The sequence below is a fragment of the Neltuma alba genome, unplaced genomic scaffold (genome assembly GCF_004799145.2).
Source record: "Neltuma alba isolate B1F8T4 unplaced genomic scaffold, ASM479914v2 tig00000914_pilon, whole genome shotgun sequence".
In the NCBI taxonomy this organism is placed as follows: Eukaryota; Viridiplantae; Streptophyta; class Magnoliopsida; order Fabales; family Fabaceae; genus Neltuma; species Neltuma alba.
This window is the reverse complement of record NW_021632254.1, coordinates 24,306-37,483: the sequence shown is the minus strand read 5'-3', so window position 1 is coordinate 37,483 and position 13,178 is coordinate 24,306. Positions and strand designations below refer to the sequence as shown.

Sequence of the window (13,178 nt, the reverse complement as noted above, 5' to 3'; positions counted from 1 at the left end):
TAGTTCGCAGAGCTTCACTGGCAAATTTTTCGATTGTATTCTCTAACTCCTTCATGGATTCTTCATCAAGTGGAACGACCTTGCCATTAGAGTCTATAACCTTGTCACATGCAGCAAGAATAATCTCGGAAGCACCTTTGCAATGTGCTCTGAAGCTACCATCAGGAAGCTCTAGAACCACTCCCATGCGCTTCTTGAGAGAGTTAAAGGGTTCCACTTTCACAATTTTTGACATTTGTCGTTCCCGAAGGAAATCACCACGAAGGGATAGCCCAAATTCTAATAGCGCACTCTCAGTTGGCGTTCCCAGAATCTCAATCTTGTCATTTTTGTCTCTGACAACTTCTCCTCCAGTATTGTTAAATATTGATTGAAGGAGAATTCTCATAGCAGAATCAGGAATGTCAGTCAAGAAATCAAAAGAGATTCTAGAGCTACCTACATCCTTTATCTTCCTACATATGCAAGCCTTCACAACAGTCATATGATTAGTGGTGAGAGTGCCAGTCTTGTCGCTACAAATAGTAGTGGCAGATCCCATTGTTTCGCAAGCAGCCAGATGACGGACTAAAGCCTTATCACTCATCATCTTTTTCATAGCAAAAGCAAGGCTCAATGTTACAGCTAATGGCAAACCTTCAGGAACCGCAACAACAACAATAGTAACAGCAATGGCAAAGAATTCCAAAATTTCCCTAGCATCACCGCTAGACCACTTCCAATGGGACCCTTCTTGTAGTTTGCGGCTAAACAGTCCTTGGACCAAAACACTGAACGTCACAACAGCAAAGAAAAGGCCTATTTTCCCAATAATGTTAGCTACGCCATTGAGCTTAACCTGCAAGGGAGTTTCATCATCTCCCCCTTCACTTAGAGTTGCCATTAGTTTTCCCCACTGTGTTCTCATTCCAACAGTAGTCACAAGCATCCTGCAAGATCCATCCTGGACTTTAGTTCCGGAAAGAAGAAAAGGGTTTCGATCATTGACATTCACTGGTTCGCTCTCTCCTGTCAAACTTGATTCATTTATCAACACAGAGAAACCTGACACGAAGAGTCCATCAGCAGGGACCTGATCTCCAATATTTAAGTGGACAATATCACCAGGAAGTAAATCATATATTGAAATCTTCTGTCTGAATCCATTTCGCGTGACCTGAATTGTAATCTTTTTCTTCTCCCGATCTAGATCTTTAAACTGTAATGATTGCCTGTAATCACTCGTGGCAGTGACAAACACAACAAGCAATATGCTTGCAACAATACCAATTCCATCATGTGCGCCCTTAGGCCATCCTTCCATTACTATGCCAACTAACAAAGAGACTAAGGCACAAACAGCAAGTATCATGAGGGTTGTGTCTTGAAGGGCTTCCCATACAAAAATCCAAAACCCCCGGGCCGGGCTTTCAGTGAATCTGTTAATTCCATATATCTCTTTCCTCTGATTTAATAATTGCTCAGATGTTGATAACCCCTCGTCTAAAGAGGTAGCGAGCTTGTTTGAAATACCCTCAATCCCTCCATGAATTTTTAGCTTCTTCACATCACGACCTTCAACAATTGATCCCAACTCATCGGCACAAATTTCAAAACCTGCAGCTCTAACTTCTTCTGGTACAGTGTATTCACTTGACAATTTTAGACCTGGAGAGAGTGAGAATTTTCTTATTATGTAAATGAGAAACCTTTATAAGAGAAAAATCAATGGTCAAATACAAGAAGGCTCACCCTCTTACCATGGATAAACTGCAGTGCAGCTTGTGAAACCAAGACGGCAACTCGGAACTTCTCCTACAGTGTATAGAAGTTGGGAAAAAGGACAATGAATGAGATTCTGGGACATTTTCACAACATTTATTATGTTAACTTCCACACCACCCTAAAAATTTAAGCATTTAGGGAAGCTGTTAATAATCATGATATTACACTAAGAAACCAAAATTCCATAATCCTGCCATACTATTTAATCTAAATTCAAAGTCCATGAGATGAATATTAGGAAGTGTTCATCTCAACTTAAGGATCGCAGGAATATAAAAATGAAGAAATTGCAATGTTTTACTCAAACATATACTTCAAGAGAATTTGGTTAATTTATAAGTAACAACCAAACTTGAGAGTCTCTTTACATGAAGACAAAAATCTATTTGTTCTTTCTGCTTAATCAATGCTCCACAAGTATAAAGTTATTAGTACTTTTACCCCTCAATTCTACTTAGCATAACCAAAAACTGATAGGATATGCTAAGTGGGCAGACTTCGGGAAAAGACCAATCAGAAGGAAACTCTTGACATTACTTGCATTTTACTAATATTATGTCTATAGGCTCTTCATTCCAAAATCAAGTGACTTAACAATGTATATTGTTGGATATTCAAGCGCAGTTATGAAGTCAAAACATTTATTTTACTTTTATATCTTTATTTCACTTGTGATGAAACTTTTCATCCGCAATACATTGCGCTTGAGATTTTACAAACATAGGCACTGCAAGGAATCCAAATCATGGATTATCACCTTGCGTAATATATCTACATATACTACACAATTTATTGGTTAAGTGGGGTATAGCAATTTCTTGAATGTAATTAAGTGCCGTGAGTTCCCATAGTCCATCCTAAAAGGAGCATCAAACCACACTTAACGTAAACACCTGGTTTTTGTGCTCGATTTAAGCAACTTCGGGAGCAGAGTAGTCGTCCCCTGTTAAAATACACCAGGATAAAACACTTCACTTATTACTCAGAACCAGCCCAGATTTCCATTTGAATTGAGTTGTGAATCATATAAAGCAGTATGTTGAAGAAAGGGATCAAACTTTTGTCAACTAAACTTTAATAAACAGCATCAAAACTCCATAAACAGAGCTTGAAGCGAAATAGTTATTCAGATTTATCGACAATGGGGACAATTGTTGGGATGGGGAGGAGAAATATGAAAGCTAAAATAGTAAACACTGCAGTCCGATACTATTTTTCCCACTTGCCTTCTTCGAAAGAATAAGACCAGGCGTATGATTCCCTCTAAGCTTCCCTCAAAGTTTCTAAATAGTCATAACAAAGGGGACAAAGTACAAAAGAACAAACCTGATTAGAGCGTCTTATGGCTTCAGCTTCAAATCGTTTGGAGAGATTAGCGGTGAAGCGAAATCTCCTCTTACGGTTTTTCACAAGCCAACAAAGTTTTCTCCATCGCTGAAGCGCTTCCTCCGAGGAGTTCTTAGGTTTCACGTCACCAAAGTTCTCGTTCAGATAAGTCTCCATCTGTGCCTTCTCTAACTCAGCAACTCAAGCCCAATCTACTGTAGTCCACGATCCGCTCATTCAAGCTCAGAAAGAAAAGCTAAATCAAATCGTTAAAAAAAAAAAAAAAAAAAAACATTGGGAATCGATTTAAGGACCAATATCAACTTCTCTTTAGTTGATATCTCTTGAAAATTTACTTTATTCCCAACTTAAGTAAGGGTATGGCCGCAAATCGCAGTCGATTTGGAAACACTGAGATGCTTAAGGCTCCAAGGTTCAGATTTAGAAGTTCTTAACTGTAACGAGGTTGCTTAAGCTTCCAAGCTTGAGGAAAGTGTTGAAACTGGAAGATGCAAGATCTGCAAGTCAACATTATGCTAATGGTTTTGTTGGCCTTTGCTGTGAAGATGTATTTACTTTATATAAATATTAAAACGCATATACAACACATATTTGTATTTTAAGTTACTGGAGATACTTACTCTAGAGAATTGTGGAAATATGTAATACATTGTTCATTGCTTTACTGGAGTCAAAATATAGTTTAACATCGGATGCAGTGTTGGGCCGACAAGTACTGGAGAGGAGGGGCCTGCAAAATGCAAATTTAGTTATAACGGAAAAAACAGTTATAACAAGACTAAAATATCTTTATTTTCTTACTAAATCGGAAAAAAAAAAATCATTAAAATATGTCTTTTCTTTAGTTCAATATTATAAGAGATCGTTAAAAAAATAAAAAAATTACGAAATATCAAATGAAAATGTCAACAAAATTTTATTATTATTTGTAAATTTATTGTTATCAATATCAAAAAAAGTATTGTCACTAAATCTGATTTAAAATTTAGTAATTTTCAGTTTTTTTATCATTTCTTTGGTTAAAATTCTTACCAGTTTTTCTATGAAAATACCAAACACATTTAAAAGTTTTAAAATAGTTTTAAAAAATGTGAGTTTCTAAGATAAATATTTATAAAAGTAAAAAAGAATTTTTTTTTTTTTTGGCTGATAAGAGAAAATATCGGTTCTCGTGTGTGACTGGGAGAAGATTAAAACAGCGGCTGACTTTTGATCCCCCCGGGGGGGGGGGGTGATGTGATTGGTTCCGGAACGGGAATCCCGCTGTCCTGCACGTTGACAGAGTGTGCAATTTAAGACATGGGTCCCATTTTGGCTTAATTTGTTGGGCGAAATCATAGATAAATATCCTGAAAATTTGGAAATATAAATCATTAATTCGAAATTCAATAATTTCAAATCAATCCGTTTTAAAATTTTTGAAATATTTATATTTTCATAGATTAATATAATCTTTACTCTTCAACTTTCTCCTCATTTTTCTAGTCCCTCAAATTTTTTATTTAAAATATTAGTCCTATAATTCAATAAAAATCTGAATCATTTGACATTTAAGGAATCAAAACTTATAATTTAAAATTTGAGAGACTAAAATTAAAATAAGAGTAAAATTGAGGGATCAAAAATTATATTAACCCTTCATAATATTGCTCTTTCTATTTTAGAATATTTAGATTAGCTTTTTAGAAATTATTTTATGGAGTATGAAATGAGTATATAAAAAGAGTTTTATCTCGATTTATGTAAAAAAATTTAAATACTTTTTCAATATATTAAATTCTCCCTTGAAAAACAAAAGCCTCACTTTATAAAATATCACCTCATTACTCTTGGTGGCTACTAAAGGTTTTTGAGGTGTTTGCACGAAAATAAAACTATAATTTTAAAAATAATTTTAAATATATAAGAAGAATTTTGTTAAAACTTGCTTAAAAACACTTTAGTTGCCAGTGGCTATGATTTTTTTTAGGCAGAATTAGTTTATGAATTGTTGTAAATATTTTAAAATATTATTTATTGTTGAACAAACACAATTTTATGAGTGCCATTAGCAGTATTTAAAAATAAAGAATTTGATCTTCATAATAATAGTTGGCAAAAAAAATCTTCATAATACTTCTTGGATTCTAATTATAAGATACCATTTATAGATTATAAACGGCATAATTAGAACTAAAAGTAGTAATTTTTTTTTAATGTTTTTTTTTGTACAATTCTTTTATGTTTATTGAATGGAGACGACATGGGTCACTTCATTTGAAGGACGCTTCGGAAGCGGTGACGACCACACACCGGTGGATTGGTAGAGATTGAGATCTCATGGCCTCTATTGATTTTTAAGCCCGCCGGGGTTTCCAAAAAATAACGAATCCCAATCCTGTCCCTTTTTGGGCCTAAATCCGCAGCATATCCTTAGCCTTTAACAATGCAAAACAAAACTGGCTTCCCTCCTATTTTCGCAATATCCAGCACTTAACATTTAGAATTGGGCGGTCCTCGATTATCTTTGGGCCTCCGTGTACACCCATTGTGGCACCTGCCTTGGACCAGATTAGTGAGCAACAAGTGAGGAGATAAATGACCAATCCCCTGGCCCCGCGAGTCAATCTGACCAATCCTATGAGAAGTTTTCTAAGGGAATTTTGATCACCAGTTATTAAAAAAATAATAATAATAATTTGGTCCCATGATCCCAAGGTGTAATTTTGGACTCATTTGAGTGTAATTTAAATAAAATGACCCGGTCCCATAATAAAATTCTCTCATTAAATAAGATTTAAATCATTAATCCTACCGAAAGCTCAAGACGAATCTAACCTTTATTGGTTACTAGTAAAATAAGATTTTTTATCAAAAAAGAATGGTTAGGGTGTAAATTTGTCAAAAAAGAGTTCCCTCTCTAATGTTTGAATTTAATTTAATCTAACTTTATCAAAACCTCGCATTTATGGCTTTCGTGACTAAAGGAGTCAACGTATCTGATATGTGATTCTGCTCTCGAGGCAAGTGATTGAAGCTAACCTCTTTAAATTGCTCAGCTAGCCCTCGAGTAGCCCTTAGGAGCATTGGACACCAAAAAAATTATTAGCATGCAAATTTATTCTAAAAGTTTAAAATTGTAACAATTTTATCTTCCACTATTAAAAGTGTTAACAATCAATATTATTATTTCAATGGTTGGCGTTAGTTTTCGAGACAAATTCATATGTCAAAAATTTCTGAGTACTCAGTAAAAAATTTTAGAATAAATTTATATCTTAACCCAAAAAAACTAAAATACGATGGTGTGCGCGTGTGTGTTATGGTACTCGCTTACTTCAAAATAATATAAGGCGTTTTAGGGGGGAAATGAAAGTGTGGGGCTGGAAAAAGGGGAGGGAGGCGCGCGTGCAAGGGCAATCTAATCAGCCTCATTTCCCTGTCTGCTTATCCCTTTCCTTTTGACTCCGTTTCATTTGATTCATTATTTCACACATCATATCCCAGCCACTCCCCCCTTCTCCTTTTTCGTTCATCATCATTCACCTTTCACTCGCATGTGCCCATGACCTCGGATGCGTCACTCCCCCCTCTCTCTTTCTCACATTCCTTCGTCTAATCATCAATCTTATCCAACTATTCTTCTTCTGTAAACAAGTGTCGCGAATGGGATTGAACTCGCGGCACTTCGTTTGTGTAAAATTTTCTTATATATACGCCACTAACCATTGTATCCTTCTCTTTTCTCTCACTCTACGCACACATGTGTGCGAGGAACTGTGGAGCGCTAGCTAGGCGCCAGCACTGTTTACACCGAGATTAAATCATATTTATCATCTTTAATTCCCTTCCATTCTTAAATACTACTGTGTCACATCCTTGTGATTGTCTGAATCCCACATATTGCATTTTCGCAAACATTTATGTTAGCCAGTAAGCAGTGTGACTTTCACGAGCCAGTGTTTTTTATACTAGCTACCTTTAATTTATTTTTTTCTAATGAATTATTGATCAAATTTTGCATTTGATTTAGGTTTCAGGATCAGAACTGACCTTTGCAGTGCATTAAGTGAAGAAGGATTATATATGGAACAAAGCGACCACACTCACGCATTGAACTTTTCCTTTTGAGCTTTGCATTTTCACTTTTCTTAGGCATCGATATTTTTAATATTGTCAATTGGGTTCATTATTATAAGCTTTATGCGTCAGAAGCAAAACAAAAACATACCATGCAGTACACTATAATAGTCTTCTGAATCCGATTCCACGCATTTATTACTCTGGTCAGGTGAGAATGTACTTTCAATACTAACGTGGCAATAAGGATAACCACATAATAAATTTGTTGCAAAAAAATTCAGGCATGGAAATTTAACTACGTACATCAATAAAATTTCAACAATTTAATTTGCAACAGCGTAACGCTTTAAAAGCTTAAAGGTGTAATAGGTTAGTTGCAAAAATTGACATCCTTTCTCCGGTATTTTTTTTTAATACCAAAAATCCTTTCTCACGTAATTTCGTATGTTAAAAAAAGAACTTTGATTTTCCTTTTGAAGATAAATGATCTATTCATTGATATATTGCAAAGGAAAAAAGGTCAGAATAGGCAACACCAAAGTTACATCATCATAGTCCTATTCCCACAATGGAGTGGGAGCATTGGTGGCCACATGCGGGCCAAGAAAAAGGAAACATATCTTGCAACTAACTTTTTATCTTGAATCGATGATAGTTGATCCACGTTAAGCAAAAAGAAAGGCTAAGACCAGATACCTGGCTTCTATAGGATGAATCCCTCATAGAAAAAGCTCATGGACTTGTGTTTTTCAGTGGAATTTAATCATTATGTCTAAGATCTCTTCCATTTATTCTCTCCTCTAATAATACTTTCGTTTGAATGACTTTATCTCCTTCGATCACCAGATACTCCATTATTTAATTTTATGCTATTATCATGCGAAAAGAATAACACTAACTGCCAGAGGATATATCTCTGTGTGTGTGCGCGCGCTGCTTCAACTGATTAATCAGTATAGTGTATTAATTAAATTTGTAATGATTAATTCTTCTGACCATTTAATTCTTTTCAATAGGAGTATTCCTTACACACACACACACACACACACACGACATCCAAGCTCTCTCTCACACACAAGATATCTCATTGAAATTTCCAAATTAAATGTTTATGTTAATCTTGTGGGAAGACATGGATACGGGAAATTCAGATTCTTTGGAGTGGAATATAGTAGTATATTATCTAGTTTTGTTTTGCACGGTTTTATATTTGTAATTTAAATTAGTTTTAAAAATTGATAGTTAAACAGATTATTGTCTTCATCTTATATATTATTCCTTCTCAGCCAAAGAACACGATCAATTACTGGCCTGAGTCGATAGAGGCATAGAGCTCCTAAGATATGCTTTTCCTCCTAGATATGCTAGCGCGGCATATTATAAGTCTAAACTTGTTGAAGTATTGATGTTTTTGACTTTGAAAGTAATTAGTTGTAAATTATTGTTGCCACCAAACGTGTCTTTTGGCATCATGATGAGACTTTAATTAATTAATTAATTAGCTTTCTTCCTGTGTGATCGCTTACTATCATGAAACCACCAGAATCCTTCACATTTCAGCGCAACTTCTACGCAAGGAAGCCACGAAGGAAAGAATCATAATTACGTACACATTGATTAAACAAATCGGAGAAGATAGAATCCGAATCCTATGTACTGATTAAGGAAAAAAAAAATTGGTCTGGTTTCAGAAGATTATGTGTCTGACTGTGCGCGTTTACAATAAGAAACGATGTTATTAGCGTTTGTCTCTAATTGGTTTATCGAGCGGTCAAGGTATGTCAACTTACAGCAGTTGTGAAAACTATTGTATCTTTGGCTCTGATGTGATGATAATATACAGTACCCAATTTAGATGAATATGAGTAAATTAGATGAAAAATTAATTACGTGTGATATTTGGCTTTCATCGCTCTAGGTGTGATTATATAACTAGTAACAAATCTTGATGGATAATAGAAGAGAGACCCAAACGACACAGATGTTAGGTTTTTTGTTGACTTATCTGGATGGCAAATCCGAGACCCAATCCAGCTCGATAAAGTATTGGATGTGTTGTGTAGCAAATAAGAAAGCGACACAGACGCAAACACATGCTTCACTACCCTCAAGTCACAGATTTAAGTTATTACGGGTCTAGCACACGTCAATCCTCCACTAAGTATATATGATATAGTAAAATAATAGTAGTAATAGCGGGGATTTTTCCACAAATTAGTACGGCAGTAAAGAATTGATTGAGATTTGGTTTGGACACGATTAATTAAAAGTGGATTAGTTATACATCTCTCTCACGCTAGATACCATTCCTGAAGCCAAGACGAAGTGTGAGGAATATGGGCAGATGCTAAATCATGCATAAAGCACGAAACTTTTTGGAGGAAAATATAATAATATATATACACATAAGAGATAAAGGAAGCAGATGAGGGAAGGGGGTGGGGGCATGACTCAGCAGGCGACTATTGAAACGCACAACAAAAGAATTGCCCCCATACACTGATCGACACGATATATGCAACCTTTGAAATTGGAAGGCCCTCTACTCTCTGTCTCTTGGATCATATATTGTCCTTGTCCTTCTTTCAAAATGAATATGCCAACTCCCCACTCATGGGGCCCTCCACAAAACGGAACTTATCTGCACACAATTTGCTTTTCTGAATGTACGTTAATTCTGGTGAGTCTTATCTGGCCTGGAGTTCCTAACATCGAGAGAGAATTTATTAACTACGACAAGAATCAAGCTTTTTAATGTTCGAGATTATATGGGAGGATTCAACAAGTTAAGCAGGAGAAGCGGGTGGAAAGAAGCGAAAAGAAGTCTGAAGTAATGTTTGGTTTTTCAGAGAAACCATGGGGTTTTGATTTGTTTGTTTTAACGTTCATACATTGAAGGCTGCCATAACTGAATCAGACCCGTTCTCTCAAACTTGACCATCTTCTCCTGCCTCTAAATATTAATTCTTTTAGTTCTTAGTATAAAAACTAATTTATTAATTTGTGTAAATTAAAAAAGTTAATTAAATTAGCAATCTATAATAAATAAGTGTTATATTTTTTAGAATACTCTTACTAATCATGTGTATTAGCTAAAACTACCACTTAATGAAATACTTACCATGTATATTATCTTAAAAATAAATAGATAAATATAAGAGACAAGGTGAATTGATGTTTTATACTCCGATCCTTAATATAAGACCTATTTAACTAATATAATTAGATCAAAGAAGTTAGGTAAGTTAGTTAATTATAAGATATATGACATGTTTTTCTAAAACACCATAATCATCTTTTTTAATATATATATCTCTCTTCTACTTGATTATGGTTGAAAAAGTATGTACAGAGATAATTTTAAAAAATTAATAAATATAAGAAATAGATATTATATTTAGTATCAAAATCAACTCAATAATTAAATTTTATATTAAGGATCGGAAGAGTATTTAAAATTAAATCCAATATGAAAGATAGTATTAAAATGATAATAAAGTCTACAATTTACATTCCCAGTCACAAGCGTGATCTCTTGGGAGGGATGGTACACTGGTTCAGCTTTAATGCATGCACTACATGTTCATGTGTCTGGCTTCTCCATGTTCATACACGCGTCGGGGTGTCGTACGGTCTGTCTTCTTGTCGTTTAGGGTAATAAAGTGTGTCCGGAGAGAGTTCACCGTGACAACTTGATGGGGGAAAAACATGAATTCCACATCGGCCGTCGCTGTCAGGGGGTCACCGCCCTTCCCTCTTCGGCTCAATAAAATCTGGTAACTATATTTTATGCGAGCTTTTTTTACTAATCATGTGGAATTGATTAGTCGTTAATTGTAACTTGATCCGCGTAGCAAATGATGGTTGCTGCTTGCTTTGACATTAAAAAGACAGCAACCACGTAAGTGAGGGGGTTAAAATTCCCATGCCAAGTGTCACAATGACACTGAGATTAATTCTAATTTTGAAGCAGCAAATCCCAGGGGCTACGTCCTTTTTACCTGCCTTATTCGGACCTCCGCCCACGGCTCTTGGTGCTCATGCCACCTTGCCACATACCCACACCACCATCTCTGTACCCGACATCATATGGAGTCCTATCGCCCTGTCCTAAAAATTTTGTGTCCATTTGCTCATGAAATGACCACCCATTAATTAATAGTCAACACTTATCATCTTTTTAGGGGAAAAAACAATAACAAAAAACTAAACCCTTTCTAATTAATACTACTTTTGATTCCAAATATAAAAATTAATTGACTAATTTAAATAAATTAAAAAAATAAGCTAACTTAGTTATTTGTAATAAATAAGTACTGTCTTTCTTAAAATATTATTATTAATCAAATTTATTGACTAAAACTATTATTATTAAAAAGACTATCTTAAAAAAATAAATAAATATAAAAGACGAAACGAACTGGGATCTTATATTTAGAATGAAAATAAAAATCAAACAAGGTCTTGTATTAAAAATCAGAGATAGTATACGATATGTATGTATGTCTGTATGACTATATCCTCTTTTGTGCGTGAGATTTGTCCCTAAAAGTAAATAATAATTAGATTATGTGATAAGGAATTGTGGATTGACTAATCATACACTTGCGTCACTGTGGTTAATCTTTTTGCTACTCAACTTGGAATTATCATACATACCACCTACTATTTTATTAAAATCAGCGTGACGCTCTTGATATCCTATGAGAGTTACAAATGAATTACATGACTTGTCACTTACACCAAACTAATTTAAGCTATATATTTTGGTTTTCGATGGACTTACAACACATATTTATAATATGATGATTGTAATTATTAATCCTCTAATTACTTAATAAAGGGACCGGCACCTCTATCCTGTAATCAACGCCTGTAACCCCCTTTTGGGGGGGGGGGAGAAAGAAAGCACGCAACAGTAATGTCTCTTCAGTCTCCTCTTTTGTGCGTGAGATCGATTTGAGCATTTCCCCTAAAGGCAAATAACACTTTGGACAGAGTTACCTTGCTCCCGTGGTTATTCATCTCACCACTCAATATAAGATTATACGTCTATATAATTTTTTTCTTAAATCAGCCTGACACTTGCATAGTCATGCATTGGTTACATTTGAAGACTTGTCATTTACACCAGATTAACTTATGGTCTATGGATGGACTCACCGCATGTTTGTATAATTGTGATTGGTACTCTAACCACTCTATGAAGGAACCATATATCTTATACTCTTTAATGTTATATACTACATCCGGTCCTATTTACAAGAGCTAATTAACTAATTTGAGGAGATTAAAAAAGAAGTTAAGTTAGTTATTTGTAATAAATAGGTGTTGTCTTTCTTAAGATATCCTTACTAATCAAGTGTATTGGTTAGAACTGTTATTGTTAGAAGGACTATATTAGAAAAAAATACATAAATATAAGAGATAAAATAGATTTAGGTCTTATATTTATTACCAAAATAAAAGTCAAACAAGATACTACCTCCGGTCCTAATTATAAGAGCCAGTTGACTAATTTGAGGAGATTAAGGAAGTAAGTTGAGTTAGTTATTTGTTCTAAATAGGTATTGTCTTTCCTAAAATATCTTTACTAATCAAGTGTATTAACTAAAACTATCATTGTTATAAGAGTTACTTTGGAAAAAAATATATAAATATGAGAGACAAAATAGATTGATGTCTTATATATTTAGGACCAAAATAAAAGTCAAATAGAGTCTTATATGAAGAACTAGAGGTAGTAGTATATTAAAGACCAGAGGTAGTAGTTGATTTTCTTTTTCACACCTATCACAGATTTTTGCTGGCATGTTATTTTTTCGTCACACATATATTAATAATCTTTTTAATGGAAGAGGAGTGAAAGGATTCTTGAAGAAGTAAATACCCATTGCCCGTGTGCTCGCTCCCACAATAAATTCATATATAGTGCCTCTGTCTTGCTAGATTAATCACTTGGTCACTCTAGTGGGTGGGAATCTGGGAAGGCTTCCATATGTGTG

At 34.7% G+C, this 13,178-nt stretch overlaps 1 protein-coding gene across 1 annotated transcript; it reads right to left on the bottom strand.

The window, feature by feature from the left end:
- Positions 1-4: 4 nt before the first annotated feature.
- On the bottom strand, positions 5-3,635 carry LOC114748193 (calcium-transporting ATPase 1; the record flags this gene model as incomplete). The annotated part of the gene is made up of 3 exons (XM_028936552.1): positions 3,091-3,635; positions 1,740-1,794; positions 5-1,647 (listed from the first exon to the last, which is right to left on the bottom strand). Coding segments are annotated over exons 1-3 (1,875 nt in total), but the record flags the coding sequence as incomplete, so codon positions are not given.
- Between the last annotated feature and the right edge of the window lie 9,543 nt (positions 3,636-13,178).